The 21990-nt window shown below is 41.4% G+C and overlaps 2 protein-coding genes across 3 annotated transcripts; both read right to left on the bottom strand.

The window, feature by feature from the left end:
• Nucleotides 1-2480: 2480 nt before the first annotated feature.
• On the bottom strand, nucleotides 2481-13007 carry kcnh6b (potassium voltage-gated channel, subfamily H (eag-related), member 6b). 2 transcript variants are annotated; one of them, XM_058061370.2, is made up of 12 exons: nucleotides 12793-13007; nucleotides 12604-12731; nucleotides 11806-12231; nucleotides 9966-10359; nucleotides 8622-8821; nucleotides 8291-8543; nucleotides 5798-5991; nucleotides 5620-5722; nucleotides 5327-5560; nucleotides 5081-5258; nucleotides 2941-3145; nucleotides 2481-2871 (listed from the first exon to the last, which is right to left on the bottom strand). In XM_058061370.2, the coding sequence occupies exons 2-12, from the start codon at nucleotides 12721-12723 to the stop codon at nucleotides 2641-2643; spliced, it is 2538 nt and encodes an 845-aa protein (XP_057917353.2). In that variant the 5' UTR covers nucleotides 12724-12731; nucleotides 12793-13007; the 3' UTR covers nucleotides 2481-2640. The 2 variants fall into 2 exon arrangements, with proteins under 2 accessions (XP_057917353.2, XP_078644836.1); XM_078788710.1 differs by lacking the exons at nucleotides 12604-12731; nucleotides 12793-13007 and adding an exon at nucleotides 12294-12486.
• Nucleotides 13008-14457: 1450 nt separating this feature from the next.
• Nucleotides 14458-17316, bottom strand: taco1 (translational activator of mitochondrially encoded cytochrome c oxidase I). Its single transcript, XM_058061954.2, has 6 exons — nucleotides 17241-17316; nucleotides 16812-17085; nucleotides 16629-16735; nucleotides 16424-16557; nucleotides 14944-15106; nucleotides 14458-14848 (listed from the first exon to the last, which is right to left on the bottom strand). Exons 2-6 carry the CDS (start codon nucleotides 17080-17082, stop codon nucleotides 14639-14641), a joined length of 885 nt encoding a protein of 294 aa, XP_057917937.2. The 5' UTR covers nucleotides 17083-17085; nucleotides 17241-17316; the 3' UTR covers nucleotides 14458-14638.
• Nucleotides 17317-21990: the final 4674 nt, after the last annotated feature.

Here is a 21990-nt window from a genome sequence, read left to right as displayed (position 1 = left end):
GAGCAAGGGCATGACTACAGAACCCAACGTAGAAGTCATCGTGATGGGAATCCCGATGTTGCAAATGAAGACGTGCTTATCTGGGATCAGGCTGAGGCCAAAGAAAAAAAGAAGCACCGGAGGAAGATAGGAGATGGTCGCCATCACAAAGCTGCTGACTAGCGTGTAAATAGCTCTTTGTTTTTGCGGGTGGATGCCTCTGGTGCCTCTGCTCCGTATCAGTGAATTCAGGATAAAGGAGTCGCAGATCACGATGACGATCATAGTGACGATGAAGTGGATGGTGGAAAGGTAGCTGAAGTATAACTCCTGGTAAAAGATGTAGAGAACGCCGTAGGCGATGGACACGGCCCAAACCACAGCAACCAGTAGGAACTTAAAAGTCATTCCCATTTGAAGGTATAAAATCGGGTGAATGACAGCAAGGTAGCAGTCGATGCAGATGCACGCCATAAGGAGGGGTCGCCCGCATAGGTTCAAGGTATATACGAAATTCCCAATACGTTCCACCAACCGTACGTTGTAGTATACGTGATTTATCACCGATATGGGGAGATACGCTAAGAAGATGGCGTCCATGGATGATACGTTCAATATAAAAAGATTATGAGATTTGAAAGGAATTCCTTCCCTCACGTGGGCCTTGAACATCTCCCACAGGATGAGGAGAGACGCGGGAAGGCCCACTATGCTGCTAATCATTGAAGTAATCAACCAAATGTAAATTCCAACTAGCATGCCGTGGCAGAATTCCAAACCAGGAGAGCTTAAGTAATCCGGACGGATGGAAGAAGAGCTGTTGGTCATCCTTATTGATGGTACCTGCATCATCACAAAACAATAAGAAAAATAATTTGTCGACATAATCTGTTCATTGAGAACATATTCTACCTCCTTGAGGAATTCTCCTGCTGCCGCTGCTGATGATGATGATGATGATGATAGTTTAACTCCGTGTGGTCACGGCTGCCTTTGCCAGGCACGTATTTATGGAAAAGAGGAGGAGTGTTGGATAACAACACATTCCAAACATTGGGACACACATGATACAAGTCATTCATTCATTTTTCTACCGCTTTTCCTCACGAGGGTCGTGGGGGGTGCTTGAGCCTATTTTTTTCAATTTCAAGTCCAATTTATGGGGGGTCAAACTTTGGAGTTAATAACCATAACTTAACCGTAATAAAGTTTAACCACACCTTAAACTGTATTATGGAAAGCAGGAAGTGAACAAATCAAATTAAATTAAATTAAATTTACTTAAATTTAATTAAATTTAATTGAAATTTTTAAAACTTTAAATTAAATTAAAATTACAATAAAAAACCAAAAAAAATACCTTAAACTATATTAGGAAAACAGGAAGTGAACAAATGTAACAGTTACTGATTGTAAAAGTACCAGATGGAGGGGTAGGATTTAATAAGCTTTGCTTCTTCCTACTCCTTTTGGACATGTGGAACTGTGAACTGATTATGGGATGCATTCAATTGTAATCTGATGCATGTTCAAATGAAATTAAACCATTACCATTACCATTACCATATGTATTTGCAGTTGGGCTTCACAATTTAGCAGTTACAGCGGTAGAAGAATTTACTTTTTAAAAAAAACGGAAAAAATGCGATAAATAAAAATACATTTATTCATATTTTTTTAAATTATTTTATATATTATTTTTTATTTTATTATTTTTAGGACATTTTATATTAATTATAATTAACATTTTCTACTGCTTTTCCTCACGAGGGTTGCGGGGGGTGCTGGAGCCTATCCCAGCTGTCTTCGAGAGAGAGGCGGGGTACACCCTGGACTGGTGGCCAGCCAGCCAATCACAGGGCACATATAGACAAACAACCATTCACACTCACATTCATACCTATGGACAATTTGGAGTCGCTAATTAACCTAGCATGTTTTTGGAATGTGGGAGGAAACCGGAGTACCCGGAGAAAACCCACGCATGCACGGGGAGAACATGCAAACTCCACACAGAGATGGCCGAGGGTGGAATTGAACCCTGGTCCTCCTAGCTGTGAGGTCTGCGCGCTAACCACTCGACTGCCATGAAGCCCCATTTTAAAAATAAAAAAATATATATTTTTTTAAACAAACTATATTAGGAAAGCAGGAAGTGAACAAATGTAACAGTTACTGATTGTAAAAGTACCAGATGGAGGGGTAGGATTTAATAAGCTTTGCTTCTTCCTACTCCTTTTGGACATGTGGAACTGTGAACTGATTAACTCAGATTAACTCAGATTAACTCAATTGTAATCTGATGCATGTCCAAATGAAATAAAACCATTACCATATCTCTTAGATTGAGTCCAGCCACCCTATGGAGGAAACACGACCCAGGTGAGGGTGGAGGACATAGATCAAGCTTGGACTTGGACTTAAACCTCATTTAAGGGGTGATTATCCACCTAAAACTGGTTTAAAGACCTTTTCTGGGATGTCCCAGCATAAAGAAACACAAGTGTGCTATATGTATTTCCACATATGACCATAATGTCATGTTTATTTGAAATGACAAAGATGTTTTGTTTCAGTGATTATTGCTCAAGGGTCAACAAAGAGGGATCACATCCGTATCCACATTAACCAGTCTTTACTTCATGAATGCCAGTACTTTTGTTACAGGACAGGAAGTACCGGGTCTGAGAGGTGTTTCTGGATGTCCGATACTCCTGAGGTGATGTCGAGGTTGTTGGGCAGCGACGGGTAACGCAGGGTGGCGCACATCCGAGGGTTTTCAACATGAGGGTTCATCCCTGGGTGAGTTTCTGTCTCTGGGGTCACTTGGATCCCGCTGGAAAGCGACTCTTGGGACTTCCTGGTAAAGTTCAGGTCCGAGTGGGCGGAGTGCTGAAGTAACACATGACAACATTTGATTGACGCTGTTATTTTAAGTGGACGTTTTAAGTGTGTGTGTACCTGAATGGCTGCTCGGCTGTCAATCTGCATGGAGGCAATTGGGTACATGCTGTGCAGCACAGGTGACCCGCTTCCATACAGACCCGTCGAGTCAGTCGGATGATTTCGGGAAGACACGACGCTATAAGCAGGAGGCACGGGAGCAATCTGCCTTTGGAGGAGTTGAAGGATGACGTTGATGTCGGCCGTCATGCGCGTCTCCAATCTCGGGGAAGTCAGAGCAGAGAATTTAGTCAGATTAATTCAGATTAATTAATTCTAACACTAATTCGGCTGACTGAAAGAGTTGCTAATGGTAAGTGTCTACTGGGCCGGCGCCAATTGGTGCCAGTTCGCGCCAATGCAATTTGCTGTGGGGACTACTCTCGCCAATAAGGTGCCTTGTGGCGTGCAGTGGCTCAAACTGGCTCGTGGTGGCCCGTAACAGCGGGAAGAATTTGAGTTTGGCGGCAAGAAAATTTCAAAATGTTTAAAATCTTTGCCGCACCACTTGCATCAAGCAATCTTTGTCGCGAACTGGCACGGACTGGCTCCAACTGGCACCGGCCCAGTGTACTAGCATAAACGGAAAGTAAACAAGAAGGCTAGAGCTAAGATATTAATGTTAACATTTAATAAATGAATTAATGTTCCTTAATTCTGCACCACTGCGCGACAATCACATAATCTTTGTCGCGAACTGGCTCCAACTGGCGCAGACTGGCTCCAACTGGCACCGGCCCAGTGTACTCCTAGCATAAACGGAAAGTAAACAAGAAGGCTAGAGCTAAGATATTAATGTTAACATTTAATAAATGAATTAATGTTCCTTAATTCTGCACCACTACGCGCCAATCACATAATCTTTGTCGCGAACTGGCTCCAACTGGCGCGGACTGGCTCCAACTGGCACCGGCCTAGTGTACTCCTAGCATAAACGGAAAGTTAACAAGAAGGCTAGAGCTAAGATATTAATGTTAACATTTAATAAATGAATTAATGTTCCTTAATTCTGCACCACTACGCGACAATCACATAATCTTTTTCGCGAACTGGCTCCAACTGGCGCGGACTGGCTCCAACTGGCACCGGCCTAGTGTACTCCTAGCATAAACGGAAAGTAAACAAGAAGGCTAGAGCTAAGATATTAATGTTAACATTTAATAAATGAATTAATGTTCCTTAATTCTGCACCACTACGCGCCAATCACATAATCTTTGTCGCGAACTGGCTCCAACTGGCGTGGACTGGCTCCAACTGGCACCGGCCCAGTGTACTCCTAGCATAAACGGAAAGTTAACAAGAAGGCTAGAGCTAAGATATTAATGTTAACATTTAATAAATGAATTAATGTTCCTTAATTCTGCACCACTACGCGCCAATCATATAATCTTTGTCGCGAACTGGCTCCAACTGGCGCGGACTGGCTCCAACTGGCACCGGCCCAGTGTACTCCTAGCATAAACGGAAAGTAAACAAGAAGGCTAGAGCTAAGATATTAATGTTAACATTTAATAAATGAATTAATGTTCCTTAATTCTGCACCACTACGCGACAATCACATAATCTTTGTCGCGAACTGGCTCCAACTGGCGCGGACTGGCTCCAACTGGCACCGGCCCAGTGTACTCTTAGCATAAACGGAAAGTAAGAAGGCTAGTATATGAAATCAAGGTAATGTCAATACAACAATAATAATACAACAACTGCTACTAACTATCTTACCTCAAATGTACTACAATTCCTAAAATAAGTATACATAATCTCCCACCAAAACTAAATAATTTACTTACCAAAACACAATTTTACTTGTAATTTCTCCCCATTTTTTTTTGTGTGTGTTATCTCGGGGCACATATTTATATTTACGTATTTGTGACTTTCATTTCAGGTATTTAAACTTGCTTGTATTTCAGTATTTGTAATGTGTGGGATAAAAAGCGACTGGAGTTTGGTTCCCCGCGCGGCTGAAGCGAGTGTCAAAATTCCTCCGCTTTTACCAACAGTTAGCGTACTTGGACTGGTTGTCGCCATGTTGCGTTTACTCATTGACATTATTTTGTTCACGTTAATTTGTGCATTTAAATGTGTTGCAGGTTAGCTCTGAGCCTCAGGCTTTTTTATGTACAGTACCACTTTTTGTTCCAACTCTAAAGTCACCTGTTAAGCTGCGAATGTAAAACTTCAAGTCGAGATTCAAGCTCGCTGGGTCGCTCTTCTATGAAAGTTGGCAGGCGATGTGAATTCCGAACCGAAGACGACCTCCAGGCCCGAGTGGCGTACTGTTGAGGCTGTTGCTCTGCTGTCCAGTAGCCAAACATCCCCGGCACATTTAAAGCTGCATATTAAGAACACAATGTATTTCTAATTACCGTCTAGCTTGACTGTGGACGCCTTGCATGTTACCTGGACGACTTCGGTTCATGGCGGCGCCACTCGGTGGTTGCGGCTGGACTTCAGCAGTCGGGGCGTAGTCCCGTCTGGCCTCTTCTAATTCGGCGCCCTGAGCGACGGGTTTTGTCAAATCCTCACTGGAGTGGGAATACAGGGAAGCGCAGCTACACTGGTCTTCCCAGTGGGTTTGTGGAGGGGAGTGACGATGGCGGCAGGTTGGGTGGGAGTCCTCATGATCCATTCCATCTGTTTACACACAGGATGTTAGCTTGTTTGATTTAATAGGAAAAATATTTACAACTCACCTGGCCTGATTCTGCAGTCCAAATGTATTCTGTGTCTCGACTTGTGGTGGTAATCGCAGTCGTCGCCAGACTCATCCGTTAATATCGGCGGTGGTTGCTCTGTCTGATGACCGCAGTTAAAACCCACAGTGAATTAATTCACATTAACCAGTGATGCTGCACTATATTCCAAACCTACATCTCTCAGGTCAAAGGTTAACTCCAAGTTCCGCCAGAAGTTGTCAGCGAAACCCGGGTACATATCCAGAACCTCCAGCAGGTCCTCCCTCATTATGCGGTGCAGGTCGCAGTAAGTGATGGTGTGTACGTCCGAATTGGACTTCCCCGGTTCGTCGTAAAGCTGGATCAACTCGCCAAAGATGTCATTCTTCTCTGTAAGAGGGTGTTTTTTCAGTTATATAATATATATTTATAATATATTTTATATAAAATCAGTCATATAATATTTTGTGACATAGTTCAGCCCTGGTACATACATAGACTTTGGAAATATGAGGCAATAAAACACTGTTTTTTTATTGTGTGTGATCTTGCGCAGTCCCCTGCCTGTCCTATAGGTGGCAGCAAAGTGCCGCATGATACCCAAACTGCTGTAAATTAAAACGTAGAAGAGCTATCCTTGCTGTTTTTTCAGTTATATAATATATATTTATAATATATATTATATAAAATCAGTCATATAATATTTGTGAGATAGTTCAGCCCTGGTAAATACATATACTTTGGAAATACGAGACAATAAAACACTGTTTTTATACTGTATACGATCTTGTGCAGTCCCCTGCCTGTCCTGTAGATGGCAGCAAAGTGCCGCATGACACCCAAACTGCTGTAAATTAAAAAACGTAGATGAGCTATCCTCGTTCTTGGCTATATCCGGTAAATTAAGCCCGTTGCTTGGGAAACTTCTCGCCAACTCCATTAAGGTAAAATATGTATAAAATTTGCTTTGAACACGCAATTTAATTTCTAAAGTCCGCCTCACTTTGAAAGTTGTTGCTGGTATCGTGCGAATAGGTATCCTATAAGTCTCTAGCTTACCCATTGGCTAATTTACATATAATTTGCATGTGATGTAAAATGGTGGGGGGAAACAAACATTTCCTGATATGTGAGACAAAAAAAGGATTAAGACACCGTAAATACTGTAATGACCCTTAGGAGTATTATGTGTTATGTGTTGTATTTGGGCATGTGTTGAAATGGAGAGATATGTTCCGGGTTTGGGAAGGAAAATGGGTGACGGACCGGAAGTGAGGCAGAACCTGCATGTTAGGTAGTTGTAGGCGTGGGTTAGCTTGTTGGTTTGGTTCTTTTAACCTTAATTAAAAAAAACGGCTGTTTTTCCGCCCGTCTGTTCTGGTCTTTGGCTGATTGTAGAGTGTTACAATACGTTTAGAACTACAAATACACTTGATTATTGGTTTCTTGTTGCTTTTTTAAAATTAGCACAATTGAACATGGTGTGTTTATTCTATGGCTCACGTTAACATGACTCCATGAGTATGGTTAGTGAGTAGCGCACTCTTCTGGTGAATATATGTAATAGCAACTGAGCATCACAAATATAGCAGGCTTATCAATTACTTACATTTACATGAAGAACTGTAAGATTAATTAATTCATTAATTTTCTTTTTCACCGCTTTTCCTCATAAGGGTCGCCTATCCCAGCTGTCTTTGGGCGAGAGGCGGGGTCCACCGTGGATTTGTCGCCAGCCAATCACAGGACACATATAGACAAACAACCATTCACACTCACATTCATACCTATGGACAATTTGGAGTCGCCAATTAACCTAGCATGTTTTTGGAATGTGGGAGGAAACCGGAGAAAACCCACGCATGCACGGGGAGAACATGCAAACTCCACACGGAGATGGCCAAGGGTGGAATTGAACCCTGGTCTCCTAGCTGTGAGGAACTGTAAGATAATCCAATTAATTTTACAAATAAAGAGTAGCAATAGACTAATAAGAAAGTATAAACACAATGACTACACTCTCCTCTTTCAGCTCCACATGATGCCGTCGGCTTGTGACTTCCTCAGGGTGGAGGGGGGGCGGACCTGTCAACAGCATCTGCTGCTGTTCATTGAGAACACAAAATACGTGCTTTCACTTTTAAGTCCCTGCGTACCATAAAACTCCACAATAACGACAGAAAAAGTAGATATTTGTTGCCAGTTGGTTTTAAGAAAATATGTCATCAAGCCGGGGGGGGGTGGAATGTCGCAGAAGCTAGTGACAAAATAGTCAAGTTGGGGGGTGGACCTGTCAACAGCATCTGCTGCTGCTCATTGAGAACACAAAATACGTGCTTTCACTTTTAAGTCCGTGCATACCATAAAACTCCCCAATGACGGCAGAAAAAGTAGATATTTGTTGCCAGTTGCTTTTAAGAAAATATGTCATCAAGTGGGGGGGTGGGGTGGGGGTTGGAATGTCGCAGAAGCTAGTGACAAAATTGTCGAGTTGGCAACACTGATTCCCTGATTTTAGGTGTATCATCTTCCCGCCTCTTTCGTTAACTCGCTTTTGGTTTGGGTGTTTCTGTCAATCAGCATCAAACTAGCGTCAAACGAAACACCATAATAGAGTTCCTCCTTATTAACACTGTGTACTGCATCTATTGTACTATGTGTGTATGCGGTATACTAATAGACAGTTTACCTAGTATGGCAACCACCACATCCTCCCTTATGACCTGGATGGAACCACGTGAGATGAAGAAGAGCGAGTCCAGGATGTCGCCGTAGTGGATGAGGCTATCACCCGGAGGGGCGTGGACCGTCTTGAACCTCATCGCCAAAGCCCGAAGACAAGCTTGACTGCCTCCACGAAAAGCCTTGCAAGTCTGCAGCAGAGATCTGTTCAAGTGCAAACAGATATCAGCTTGCAGGGACTCCGGGAATCCCTTCAACACCTGACGACAAGGAGAAGACGGAAGTCACGGATCATTGGAAAGGAAATGAATGAAAAACGGGATGGTTGACAAACTTACAGCGTTCATGTCAATGCCGTTTGTGTAGGACCACGCGTGCTGGAAGTATTCCTCCAGGCGTTGCCGCAGGCTGAAGGGGATTTGGTGGAATCGGATGAACTCTTTGACTCGTAGCATCTGAGTGTGGTAGCGCGTCGTACCGGAGTAGAGCCGCTGGATGATGGCGGACACATTCCCAAATATGCTTGCATACATGAGAGCTGAGAGAGAATAATCAAAACATCTGTTTGTTAAAACCCCTAAGAGACTGGAACATTTTGTGTCATTTATGGTAATGGTAATGGTAATGGTTTAATTTCATTTGAACATGCATCAGATTACAATTGAATGCATCCCATAATCAGTTCACAGTTCCACATGTCCAAAAGGAGTAGGAAGAAGCAAAGCTTATTAAATCCTACCCCTCCATCTGGTACTTTTACAATCAGTTACATTTGTTCACTTCCTGCTTTCCTAATATAGTTTAATTTCTTTTAAAAATTTAACAATTTAATTTAATTTAATTTAATTTAATTTAATTTAATTTAATTTAATTTAATTTAATTTAATTTAATTTAATTTAATTTAATTTAATTTAATTTAATTTAAAACTTCGGGCGAGAGGCGGTGCACACCCTGGACTGGTGGCCAGCCAATCACAGGGCACATAAAAAACCCACGCATGCACGGGGAGAACATGCAAACTCCACACAGAGAAGGCCGAGGGTGGGATTGAACTCGGGTCTCCTAGCTGTGAGGTCTGCGCGCTAACCACTAGACCGCCGTGCCGCTTTAATTTAATTTAATTTAATTTAATTTAATTTAATTTAATTTAATTTAATTTAATTTAATTTAATTTAATTTAATTTAATTTAATTTAATTTAATTTAATTTAATTTAATTTAATTTAATTTTTGTCACATACCGAAGTACGAGGTGATATGACCATCTGGTACTTTTACAATCAGTAACTGTTACATTTGTTCACTTCCTGCTTTCCTAATATAGTTTTAATTTTTTAAATGTTTTTTATTTTTTTATTTTATTTTTGTCACATACCTCGTACATAAGTACGAGGTGATATGAGCATCCAATGACACAATGGGTACCATAGTAAGTGTCAATATAGTGATATATATATATAGCACATTATGGTTGGTTCAAAACTTGAACATCCTTGTATTTAGTTTTGCAAAATGTTTTAAAATTAATTTGTCCATCAGATGGCGGCATTTTTTGTTTTAGTTTTCGAAGACCGGCTTGTTTTAAAGTAGGGAAAATGTATGAATATTTAATGTTTTGGACAACAGTTCCAAGGCCGAATGAGTGAGTGAAGTAAGGATTTAAACTGTGTTAGCTACTCACAACCAATGACCATGACACAGATGGAGAAGATCTTCTCAGAGTTGGTGTTCGGAGAAACATTTCCAAAGCCGACGCTTGTCAAACTGCTCAAGGTGAAGTACAGCGCAGTCACGTATTTGTCCTTGACCGACGGGCCCGAACTGGAGTCATTGTCGTTATACGTCTTGCCGAGTTGTTCAGCCAAGTTGTCCAGCCAACCGGTCTCTGTGTACGGCCTCTCCACGAAGCCGATGGCGTACCAGATGCAGGCGAGCCAGTGAGCGATGAGGACAAAAGTGCACATGAGAAGGAAAAGGACGGCAGCGCCGTACTCGGAGTACCGGTCTAGCTTTCTCGCCACGCGGACTAAACGTAGCAAGCGAGCTGTTTTGAGCAGACTTGTTAAGGTGGCCATCTTTGAAGAAGAAACATCAAGTCAGGAAAGCTACTGTGGATTATTTGTGTACAACATTTTAGTAACCATTTTAGTCGTGTAACCCTAACCCTTTTCACAAGACAGTACTATAAAAATTGAATTTGGATGTACTTGAGAGTAGTCAGTGTACAGCTTGATAGAGTATATCAGTATAGACTTACCTCCCACGGAAAATGACTCATTCTTATAATGAGGTTTGCACATTTTGCACATTTGGAAAGCTCGGTTTCAGAGTGTTTTTTCTAACACTGGCTCTCTGTGATGTCACAGAGGGCCGTGTTTCCTTATATGGGCGTGTGGTATAGGCCAGATACCCTTCCTCAAAGCTCTGCGAAAGCTACATTTACAATTCCTAAGAGGCAAACTTCAGGCAGAAGTGGTTGGAGTTTCCGACCAGCAAACGTAAAAATATTTTAATCAGCATTAATTAATTAATTACTATTTAATCAGCATTTCACACTGGACTGTTTTGTGAACATGAGCAAGTATGCATTTGGACGAGTCAACAAACTATTGCTGAAGCCCGACATCTTTCCAAAGTCACGTTGTTTGGAAGAGTCATAGAGCAACCAAATAAGTAAGAATTTATCAGCGTCATAACAGCTAATTTTGTGTAAACAAAGTTTTAGCATAATGGAGTAAAAATTATTAGTTGGTAAGTAGCACAGTAAATAAGTAAGTAAGTAAGTACACCAACTAGTAGCTTGTGTTTTATTATATATTATTCATTCATTTTCTACTGCTTATCCTCACGAGAGTCACGGGGGTGCTGGAGCCTATCCCAGCTGTCTTCAGGCGAGAGGCGGGGTACACCCTGGACTGGTCGCCAGCCAGCCAATCACATGGCACATATAAACAAACAACCATTCACACTCACATTCATACCTATGGACAATTTGGAGTCGCTAATTAACCTAGCATGTTTTTTTGGAATGTGGGAGGAAACCGGAGTACCGGGGAGAACATGCAAACTCCACACAGAGATGTGTTCCGAGGGTGGAATTGAACCCTGGTCTCCTAGCTATGAGGTCTGCGTGCTAACGACTCGACCGCCGTGCAGCCTATATTCTATTATCAACTCCTATAAAGTTGGTTTCGGCAGCTATCCAGAAGTCCTCGTGAGCACTTGGGAGTGTGCCTAAAAGCAGGCCGTGGGTGGAATACATTAAAACGGACTGTTTTCACAGGAAACACAAAATCCAAGGAAATATTGCTGGAATAGGTGCAGATTCTGGAAGATCTAGAAAGCTTATCATGTGGAGCTGCTCTATAGGAGTCCACAAGTCAATACATGAAAATGAGCATAATAGGTCCGATCTAAACTGCTGTACAACATGCACACTGACTACTCTTAAGTATATCCACGTTCCATTTCTAGTATATGGATTTCTAGGACTCACTTTTGTAAGGACTTGGCGGTCTTACCTCATCGGAACCGGATCTAAAAATGAGCAGGTCAAAGGGGACGGCGGCAAACAGATCAATGGGGAACCACCCTTTGATGTAATGCTTGGCGATGCGGCTGGCCTGCGTCACCACCTCGTCGTTGTGGTCCACGTAGGTGGTGCGTAGATTGATGACGATATCCACAATGAACAGTACGTCCACCAACAGGTCAGCCACGTTCAAAGGGTTGCACGTGTAGCCGCACCTCCTCTGGCGCACGTCACTGTGCTCGTCCAAGAGGAACGCCGCCGAGTACGGAGTAAAAACGGCCGTGTAAAGAACCAGGAGGAGAATGATCCAGTCCCAGAAGGCCTTGAAAGGACTGTAGTGAAGCAGGATCCACCATGTTGTTTCTGGAACTTCGAGTTTATACTCCGGCAGCACATCAGACTCCAAGGACAGAACCTAAAACAGAATCAGGAATCAGGTCACATTTTTTTTTTAGACTCAATATAAAACCAGTAGACCTTTATGGACTGTCTTCTGCTGTGGAGAAGAATTCTATCACCACGTTGGTGCACCAAATCCTCCACCATTTTGACGCAGGAACCAGATTATAGATACATTTTGGTGCTTCTTGAGACCAGGATGCTTCTCGTTAACTTCTCAGCTAACCTTACGTAGTTGTTCATCAGCTAGACACACATAGGAGATCCGTCCCGCCAGAATCCCAGAGAGGAATTGAGCCCTTGGGCTGCTCCCAATTGAACTGTGGCTCAATCACCCGGAAGGAAAACTTGATTTTTCCACCGGTCTCATTGACTTGTAGCCCCGTACCTGTGTGACCTTCTCTGTGACGTTCTGTGAACGGTCCTTCATCTTGGAGGGGCTCAGCAGCTCCATCCTGGGGCCCGTAGGAGATCGGCATTCCCTGCTCATGAGGTCTGAGTCAGACATGGACTAATCTGGAGAACCGAAAAAAAAATTCTTATCACCAGAAAGTTTTCCACAAAGTCTCCATCTTACCTGATGGAGTGAGCCTTCACTGCTGCTTGTATTATCAACTCCTATAAAGTTAGTTTCGGCAGCTATCCAGAAGTCCTCGTGAGCACTTGGTAGTGTGCCTGAAGATTCCTTCATTCAGGAATATAACCTCATCCCTTCCATGGCTCATACTAGCATTTGTGTCAGGTCTTCCTCTCTGCCTCGCATGTCGCCACCACCACGCTACTTCATCAACACTGGGAAACCGATCAATTCCGTGTCGTATCCCGCTGGAAGTGAGAGAGAGAGGGTGGACATCGATAATTGATAAACAAGGAAAACAAGCTGGAGGGCTATTACACTCTACCTTCCCCGGCTGACATTTGTGTTCCCAAATGGGGGGTCGGGATTTACATTGTGCTGTCACATATTTGACGCGCAGTGGCTTTAAAGGACAGCTAAGATGTATCGAAAGTGTACGCATGCTGTTAGGGATCGTATTGACGGCACTGTGACACAATAATATGATGGCTAGTGACCTGTAAATATGTCCTTCTGCTGTGACCTTCAGCCATCTTTATTGCTCTAGTTCAACTTGTGTTACGTCGGCAAAGGATTATGTTTTGATTTCAGATGAATCGCACAAGGGTTAACGGTTAGCACGCAGGCCTCACAGCTAGGAGACCAGAGTTCAATTCCACACTCGGCCATCTCTGTGTGGAGTTTGCATGTTCTCCCCGTGCATGCGTGGGTTTTCTCCGGGTACTCCGGTTTCCTCCCACATTCCAAAAACATGCTAGGTTAATTGGCGACTCCAAATTGTCCATAGGTATGAATGTGAGTGTGAATGGTTGTTTGTCTATATGTGCCCTGTGATTGGCTGGCTGGCCACCAGTCCAGGGTGTACCCCGCCTCTTGCCCGAAGACAGCTGGGATAGGCTCCAACACCCCCCCCCCCAATCCTCGTGAGGATAAGCGGTAGAAAATGAATGAATAAATGTTTTAAGGAGGCTACACGGCGGACGAGTGGTTTGCGCGCAGACGTCACAACTTGGAGACCAGGGTTCAATTCCACCCTCTGCCATTTCTGTGTGTGGAGTTTGCATGTTATTGCGTTGGTTTTCTCCGGGTACTCCGGTTTTCCTCCTCCCACATTCCAAAAACATGCTAGGTTAATTGGCCACTCCAAATTGTCCATGTGAGTGTGAATGGTTGTTTGTCTATATGTGCCCTGTGATTGGCTGGCTGGCCACCAGTCCAGAGTGTACCCCTCCTCTTGCCCGAAGACAGCTGGGATAGGCTCCAGCACCCGCGTGAGGATAAGCGGTAGAAAATTAATGAATGAGCTGCAAAATATTAATTATAAATAATATAAAATGTTACAAAATAATAAAATATAATAATATAAAAATGATAAATAAATGTATTTTATTTATAGCATTTTTAAAATTTTATTTTGTGAAAGCAAACTCTTATACCGCTGCAACTGCTAAATTGTCTATATGTGCCCTGTGATTGGCTGGCCACCAGTCCAGGGTGTACCCCGCCTCTCGCCCGAAGACAGCTGGGATAGGCTCCAGCACCCCCGTGCCCCTTGTGAGGAAAAAGCGGTAGAAAATGAATGAATGAAGGAATAATTGAAGACCGGGAAGTCTGGGCTTCCCTACTGATATACCCACTGCACTGTCTGGGAAGTAAAAAGGAGGGACATTCGTTCTTTCATAGTCCATGTTTTATCATTCATAGTTCATATTCCAGATAAAAATAATCTGTAAAATTCAAGTCAATTTTGTTAACTCAATGCAACCAGTGAGTCAAAAAGTTTGCCCATCCTTGCATGATACACATCAACGTATCAGTGTTTTTCTGTGTGAAAGTATCCAGTCTCTCAGCTCGGAACCTGGATATTGTCCCAAATGCGAACCACATCCGGAACATCACTGAGTGCCTCTATGAGTGTGGAAGCCGCATCCAGCTGCTCCTGGTCCAGAGGCAGGAAGTTACGAGGAATAAACTCCGAGGCGGCGGATGTCACCTGCAATCCCAACTGCTGTAGTGATGCCCGCACCTTCCACATGTCCGCAATGTCACATATAAACTATCAAAAAGGACAGAAATAATGTTAAAAATGTATTTATATTTTAAGTATGAATAATTCACTGGTCATTTTCTGTGCGGGTACGATTCCCAGACCTGCAGAACGGGAGCATCATGCTCATCCGTCGTCTCCTCGACATCTTCTGCGCCGGCTTCGATGGCCAGTTCAAGCGCTCGCTCCAATGTGATGCTCTGACCCGGCACCACTACGACCCCCCTTCTTGAGAAGGTACTGCTTACTCCCTGTGACAGCATCCCACTGTGGAAGAGGTACAGAATTACACACGGTGGACGAGTGGTTAGCGCGCAGACCTCACAGCTTGGAGACCAGGGTTCTATTCCACCCCCCACCCCCACCCCGCGACTCTTGTGAGGATAAGCGGTAGAAAATGAATGAATGAATAAACATAACATTTACAGGGCTGCAAGGTGACCGAGTGGTTAGCGCGCAGGCCCCACAGCATGTAGACCCTAGTTCGATTCCACCCTCGGGCATCTTTGTGTGGAGTTTGCATGTTCTCCCCATGCATGCGTGGGTTTTCTCCGGGTACTCCGGTTTTCCTCCCACATTCCAAAAACATGCTAGGTTAATTAGCGACTCCAAATTGTCCGTAGGTATGAATGTGAGTGTGAATGGTTGTTTGTCTATATGTGCCCTGTGATTGGCTGGCTGGCCACCAGTCCAGGGTGTACCCCGCCTCTCGCCCGAAGACAGCTGGGATAGGCTCCAGCACCAACTGCTAACATTTACAGGGTTGCAAGGTGGTCGAGTGATTAGCGTGCAGGCCCCACAGCTTGCAGAACCTAGTTCGATTCCACCCTCGGGCATCTCTGTGTGGAGTTTGCATGTTCTCCCCGTGCATGCGTGGGTTTTCTCCGGGTACTCTGGTTTCCTCCCACATTCCAAAAACATGCTAGGTTAATTGGCGACTCCAAATTGTCCATAGGTATGAATGTGAGTGTGAATGGTTGTTTGTCTATATGTGCCCTGTGATTGGCTGGCCACCAGTCCAGGGTGTACCCCGCCTCTTGTCATAAGACAGCTGGGATAGGCTCCAGCACCAACTGCTAACATTTACTCCGGTTTTCCTCCCACTCCATGCTGGGATTGGCTCCAGCACCAACTGCTAGCCTTGTGACGATAAGCGCTAGAAAATGAATGAATATAACATTTACAGGGCTGCATGGTGTGCAAGTGGTTAGCACGCAGACCTCACAGTTAGGAGACCCGAGTTCAATTCCACCCTCGGCCATCTCTGTGTGGAGTTTGCATGTTCTCCCCGCGCATGTGTGGGTTTTCTCCGGGTACTCCGGTTTTCCTCCCACATTCCAAAAACATGCTAGGTTAATTAGCGACTCCAAATTGTCCATAGGTATGAATGTGAGTGTGAATGGTTGTTTGTCTATATGTGCCCTGTGATTGGCTGGCCACCAGTCCAGGGTGTACCCCGCCTCTCGCCTAAAGACAGCTGGGATAGGCTCCAGCACCCTTCGTGACCCTCGTGAGGATAAGCGGTAGAAAATGAATGAATGTGTGCATTTGGCTTCACAGTCAGAACAAAATAAGCAAACAGACCCGTGTTTCGTGAGGACACGTTTGACTCCCTGTTGGCTGCGTGGGGGCTGGTCAGTCAAGACTTCAATGAGTAGAAAGCACCCGCCTGGTCCTCGAGCTTCAAACATGTGCGGAGATGCTGGCTTTCCCTTTTCCTACAGTGAGGTAACATTTGAAGGGGTTAGGAAGTACCTGATTGATGGCTAGTTGCCAGGTGCTAACCTACCGCATTCTTAATTGCAGCTTCTATGGATGCTTTTGGGATGTTCTTGTTCCTGCATTGCTCCAGGATGTTTGCTAAATTTACATTCATGTCTGGATTGGCTCCACCCTCTGCAATAGAGAATAATTTCTCACATAAATGAAACAAATGCATAGTTCAAATGACAGCTTTGCTAGTTCAGCTCACCTTTCACAGCAACCTTTATCATCAAGCCAAACTTCATGATAAGTCGTGACCTCTCCTCATCTTTGGGTCCTTTAACATGTTTCACCTTTGACCACTTATTGTGACCTGCGCACAGGGGGGGGCTCTGATGGAGAGCCCTGCACAGCGGAAACACAACACGGGGGACTTCCTGTAGTGTTGGCTCACACCGGGTAACGAGAATGCAGGTAGTAGCAACCCGATTAAGGGGTTGCAGGGTCCGGAGAGACCCTAGCACCGCCCGCCCCGCCATGCCCTTCACACACACACAAACACATACAGGACAACAGTTTCGATAAATGTAGCGCTCACATGACGCTAAACATGTCAGCTGCTTCTCTAAGTGCAATTATTGTTTAACTTTGCGTGTAAAATTGATGATATAAAATGTCTTAATGTTTAAAAACTTACTCGTTATACACACAAGAGCTCGCTAGGCGAGGACGACCCGTCACTTCTGGGTTGTGATGACGTCAATAGATGAGCTTTCAAAATAAAAGTAATTATCCAACTTCCGCTGTATAAATAACGGTTGTTCCGTCTTCTCTTTGGAAAATTTTGTTTACCTTAATCATGATCCATAACATGTAGGTTACATTTAGCCGTAACCTACGCTAACAATTTACGCTATTATTCTTTACAGCTGCCTGATTCTCCACCAATCATACATCGACCTTTTAGCTCGTCAATCATACGGTGCCTTCATGGACGGCCGGAATTGAGGAACACACCGGTCCAACTCAGTCAGTTACATATTATCAATGTAAACAAATTTCCTTTAATAATTGCGTGATAGCACATTCAGTGTAATTTCATAATTTTTGTGAAAATGTTTCCATTAAAAATGAATGAGCAATTTAAATAGCGCCCTTTGTTGGTGAAAAGTCACTTAAAATTTTCTATTACCGAATTACTTAGTGAGTTTCACAGTGACGGCATGGCTTGGTTGCCAACCCGGAGGTAGTGGGTTCGAGTCCCCTTTATGCATTTATCATATTGTACACTAGTTTGATTACATCTACTCTAAAACTAATTGAGGGCAGTGGCTCAACTTACGAGACAGAAAATTCAGATTTATTGATTTGTGATTGTAAATATGTGTACATTGTATCATCTAGTACAGGGGTCTCAAACTCAATTTACCTGGGGGCCACTGGAGCTAGGGTCTGGGCAAGGCTGGGCCGCATCAAGTTTTCCAAAAAAATAACAAATGCATTTATTAAAAAACAGAAAAATATACAAACTTTTTCAGTGCTTTGGTTCCGATTTTGTACAATAAAAGCTCTGATAAAACATTCCACTGTTCTCAAATATCTTCATTTTTATTTTTCTGCACAAAATAAGATGAAAAATAAATAAACAAATCAAGAATAAAGAAAATCAATCAATCAGTAATAAATAAATATAATAATAATAATAAATAATAAAAACTTAATTGGTGCGTAGACAAAAAATTTTTTTCAGATTAAAATGAACAAAGCATTATTAGAGCCCTGTAGACATGACAAAACACGACTATAGTCACATTTATACTCTTTTTATTTACAACATATTGCGCAACTGCAGGGTCTTGAGACACATGCTAACTCGCAAACTAGACAGCTAGCGACCTAAACGGTAGCCTTCAAGTTTAATTTCCTTTAAACTTAAATAGCCCAAAACTTACCACTTCCACACGGATAGGGAGGATAACTATTAACAGTTATTTAACCTTTAACATGAACATTAATCAAACGTAATAATTTTTTTCTGAGTACATGATACCATACAGCATCCATATCAAACTTGCGCGGGCCGCACTAACATTAAACTTTCATATCAAGACGGGGGCCTAAACTAGTGTCCTGCGGGCCACATTTGGCCCGCGGGCCGCGTGTTTGAGACCCCTGATATATGTTTTCTTCTTTGTATATATCATTATTAAATTGGCTCATTTAATAATGTTGTTAACTGTATATGATGGATACAGTATATATTTTTTTGTATTTATATTTCTATTTACAGCCAGCGTATACTTTATGTTAGTGTATCATGCTTTGCAAAATTTTATATAATATAATGTATTTTTTTTTCTATCACACACAGGTGACCCGGCAGAGGGGAGGACGGTCATAATTAAGCCATATATATTCCAACCAACAATTATCGGAGAAGGAGGAGGTGGTCTCCCTCTCTCCACCCCATAAGGTAGCATGTTCATCCTGCCCACGTCTTTGTCTGTCATTGTGTCCACTGATCCAGCCACAGCAACATTACAACCTCAACAACCATGGTGGATGTTACATTAAGACTCACAACATTTTTCTAACTGAGCCAAGACTAAGAGGAAGCCCACACAGAAGTGTTTTTTTTGGGATCCCAGACCGGAGAGGGATGAGACAACATGGAAAGTTATACAACATCTCGGTAAAGTCGTCACAGTAAAAGACGTAATGTTGCCTGCACTGGGAATTGGTCTTCTGGCTCTTTATCACAGTGTAATAACTGTGACTGCATTGGTAAGTGTGCTAAGCCTGTAGTAGTATTGACTTATTGATTATCTCATTGACTGGAGCAGCGGAACAATTAACATTTTCTAAAGTGTCCACATTTAGATAAGCATAGTTTTCTATATAAGTGATAACAATAATAATATGATTGTTACGAATGGAAAAAAATACAATTCTGAATAATAAAGCAGAGAGGTAATTTAAAAATAAATACTATGGTACACTACTGGTAAATAACTTTGATTAACAACAATTACTAATATTTTTTCATTTTTTGTGTTCAATATGTACCGGTTTACAATTTTTTAATCATAAAAGAAAATGTTGGCTGCACGGTGTTGGAGTGGTTAGCGCACAGACCACACAGTTAGGAGACCAGGGTTCAATTCCACCCTCGGCCATCTCCGGTTTCCTCCCACATTCCAAAAACATGCTAGGTTAATTAGCGACTCCAAATTGTCCATAGGTATGAATGTGAGTGTGAATGGTTGTTTGTCTATAGTATGTGCCCTGTGATTGGATGGCCGAAGACAGCTGGGATAGGCTCCAGCACCCCCCGTGACCCTTGTGAGGATAAGCGGTAGAAAATGAATGAATGAATGAAAAGAAAATGTTATTAAAAACCGTGTTTTACAGTAATGCAGTAATTGACAGAAACATTGCTAAATTGTTTACAAATTAAATAAGTATAGAATGTGTAAAAGTACCATCATTAATAATAATAAAATTAACTTCAACATTGCATAATGAATATACAGTAAAGTCTCGTTATATCGATATCGGTTATAACGAATTACTACTTATTACGATACTATTTTCATTTCCCGGCAAATTTCTAGTCTTTTATGATATAATTAGTTCTGTTAGTACGATACCCGGTTATTATGATAATCCGGTTACTACGATGCCCTTTTCATCTCCCGCCAGCCAATTTGGTCTGCTTATATCGATACAAAAGCAGCTTAAATCAATCTTTGCTTAAGGATTTCAATACCAAAAAAGGTTCACAGGTCATGCTCAACCCGCCCCACATAGCTGGCCAAACACATGCCTGCAACAGAAGAACCAACTGACATAGCATACACACCTATTCCAACGAAGACACAAGCGTACAAATACATGTATTTAATTGTGTTGTATTCAGATATCTTTTTATCGCTTGCAATAATCACTGTTTTTCATATGTACGTGCTGGCGTTCGTGGCATGTGTTTGGCCAGCTATGTGGGGCGGGTTGAGCATGACCTGTGAACCAGGAAGTGCGGGAATCGGTGTGTGTGCTGTGCTCTGGTGGTGGAAGTGTGAAAAATAAAGTTGACTGGAAGCAGCCGTTCGCCGTGTTCTTTTTTGGTATTGAAATCCTTAAGCAAAGATTGATTTAAGCTGCTCGTGCATTATTGCCCACTTTTAATGCAGTTCGGCGCAGGATCGGATATATGGATAGTCCGGTTATATCGGTATTTTTTCCGACTCCCGAGAATATCGATATAACGAGACTTTACTGTAGTTTGCATAAACTTGCAGAATCAACAGATAAATATGTCATAGATGATGGCTAATTTAAATCATTAGAATTTGGGATTATGATAGTAGACATACACTATGGTAGTAAGAACATAGTAAATCTATTAAAAATGCCACAAAAAAAGGCCATTATCACAAATTGAGGTACTTATTGTAAGAAACAACACTCTCATATTGCTGAACTTTGGGACAAAATATAGGAAATAGCATTATCTTTTATTTATTTTAAAATTAAAATTAAAATTAAAATTAAAATTAAAATTAAAATTAAAATTAAAATTAAAATTAAAATTAAAATTAAAATTAAAATTAAAATTAAAATTAAAATTAAAATTAAAATTAAAATTAAAATTAAAAAATAATAAAATAAACGAAATATAGGAAATAGCATTATCTGGTCTGGTCCATTAAATAAATTAAAATTAAAATTAAAATTAAAATTAAAATTAAAATTAAAATTAAAATTAAAATTAAAATTAAAATTAAAATTAAAATTAAAATTAAAATTAAAATTAAAATTAAAATTAAAATTAAAATTAAAATTAAAATTAAAATTAAAATTAAAATTAAAAAATAATAAAATAAACTATAATATAGGAAATAGCATTATCTGGTCTGGTCCATTAAATAAATTAAAATTAAAATTAAAATTAAAATTAAAATTAAAATTAAAATTAAAATTAAAATTAAAATTAAAATTAAAATTAAAATTAAAATTAAAATTAAAATTAAAATTAAAATTAAAATTAAAATTAATAAAATAATAAAATAAACTAAAAAAAATGATAATAATAATGATAATAATAATTATCATTATGGGTGGTATGACCACCCTGACAGCAATAGTTTAACAAATATGTATTTCATTCCTAAATATAACAACAAGATGGAATAATCTTTATTAATATGACTTATTTGCATTCACATCCTAAAACTATGTGTCGTTAAGAGAGAAAATACGTTCCTTGATATTATTTTGGAAAAAAAACAATGTATGTGTGGTTTTCGGGTAATCTTTCTAGCAAGTAAACAAGGATGAACACTATAATGTCCCAAGACAAAACCAAAATAATGTTTTCATAATCAGTTGAGCTCCACTCTCCCGCTTCAGACCCTCACCTGTAAATCTGCTTTACCTCACACGCCACC

This window comes from Doryrhamphus excisus, unplaced genomic scaffold (genome assembly GCF_037039965.1).
Source record: "Doryrhamphus excisus strain RoL-2023G ecotype Guam unplaced genomic scaffold, RoL_Dexc_Guam_v1.1 HiC_scaffold_24, whole genome shotgun sequence".
Taxonomy (NCBI): domain Eukaryota; kingdom Metazoa; phylum Chordata; class Actinopteri; order Syngnathiformes; family Syngnathidae; genus Doryrhamphus; species Doryrhamphus excisus.
The sequence above is the reverse complement of the archived record's forward strand: the minus strand, read 5'-3'. Positions and strand labels throughout refer to the sequence as shown.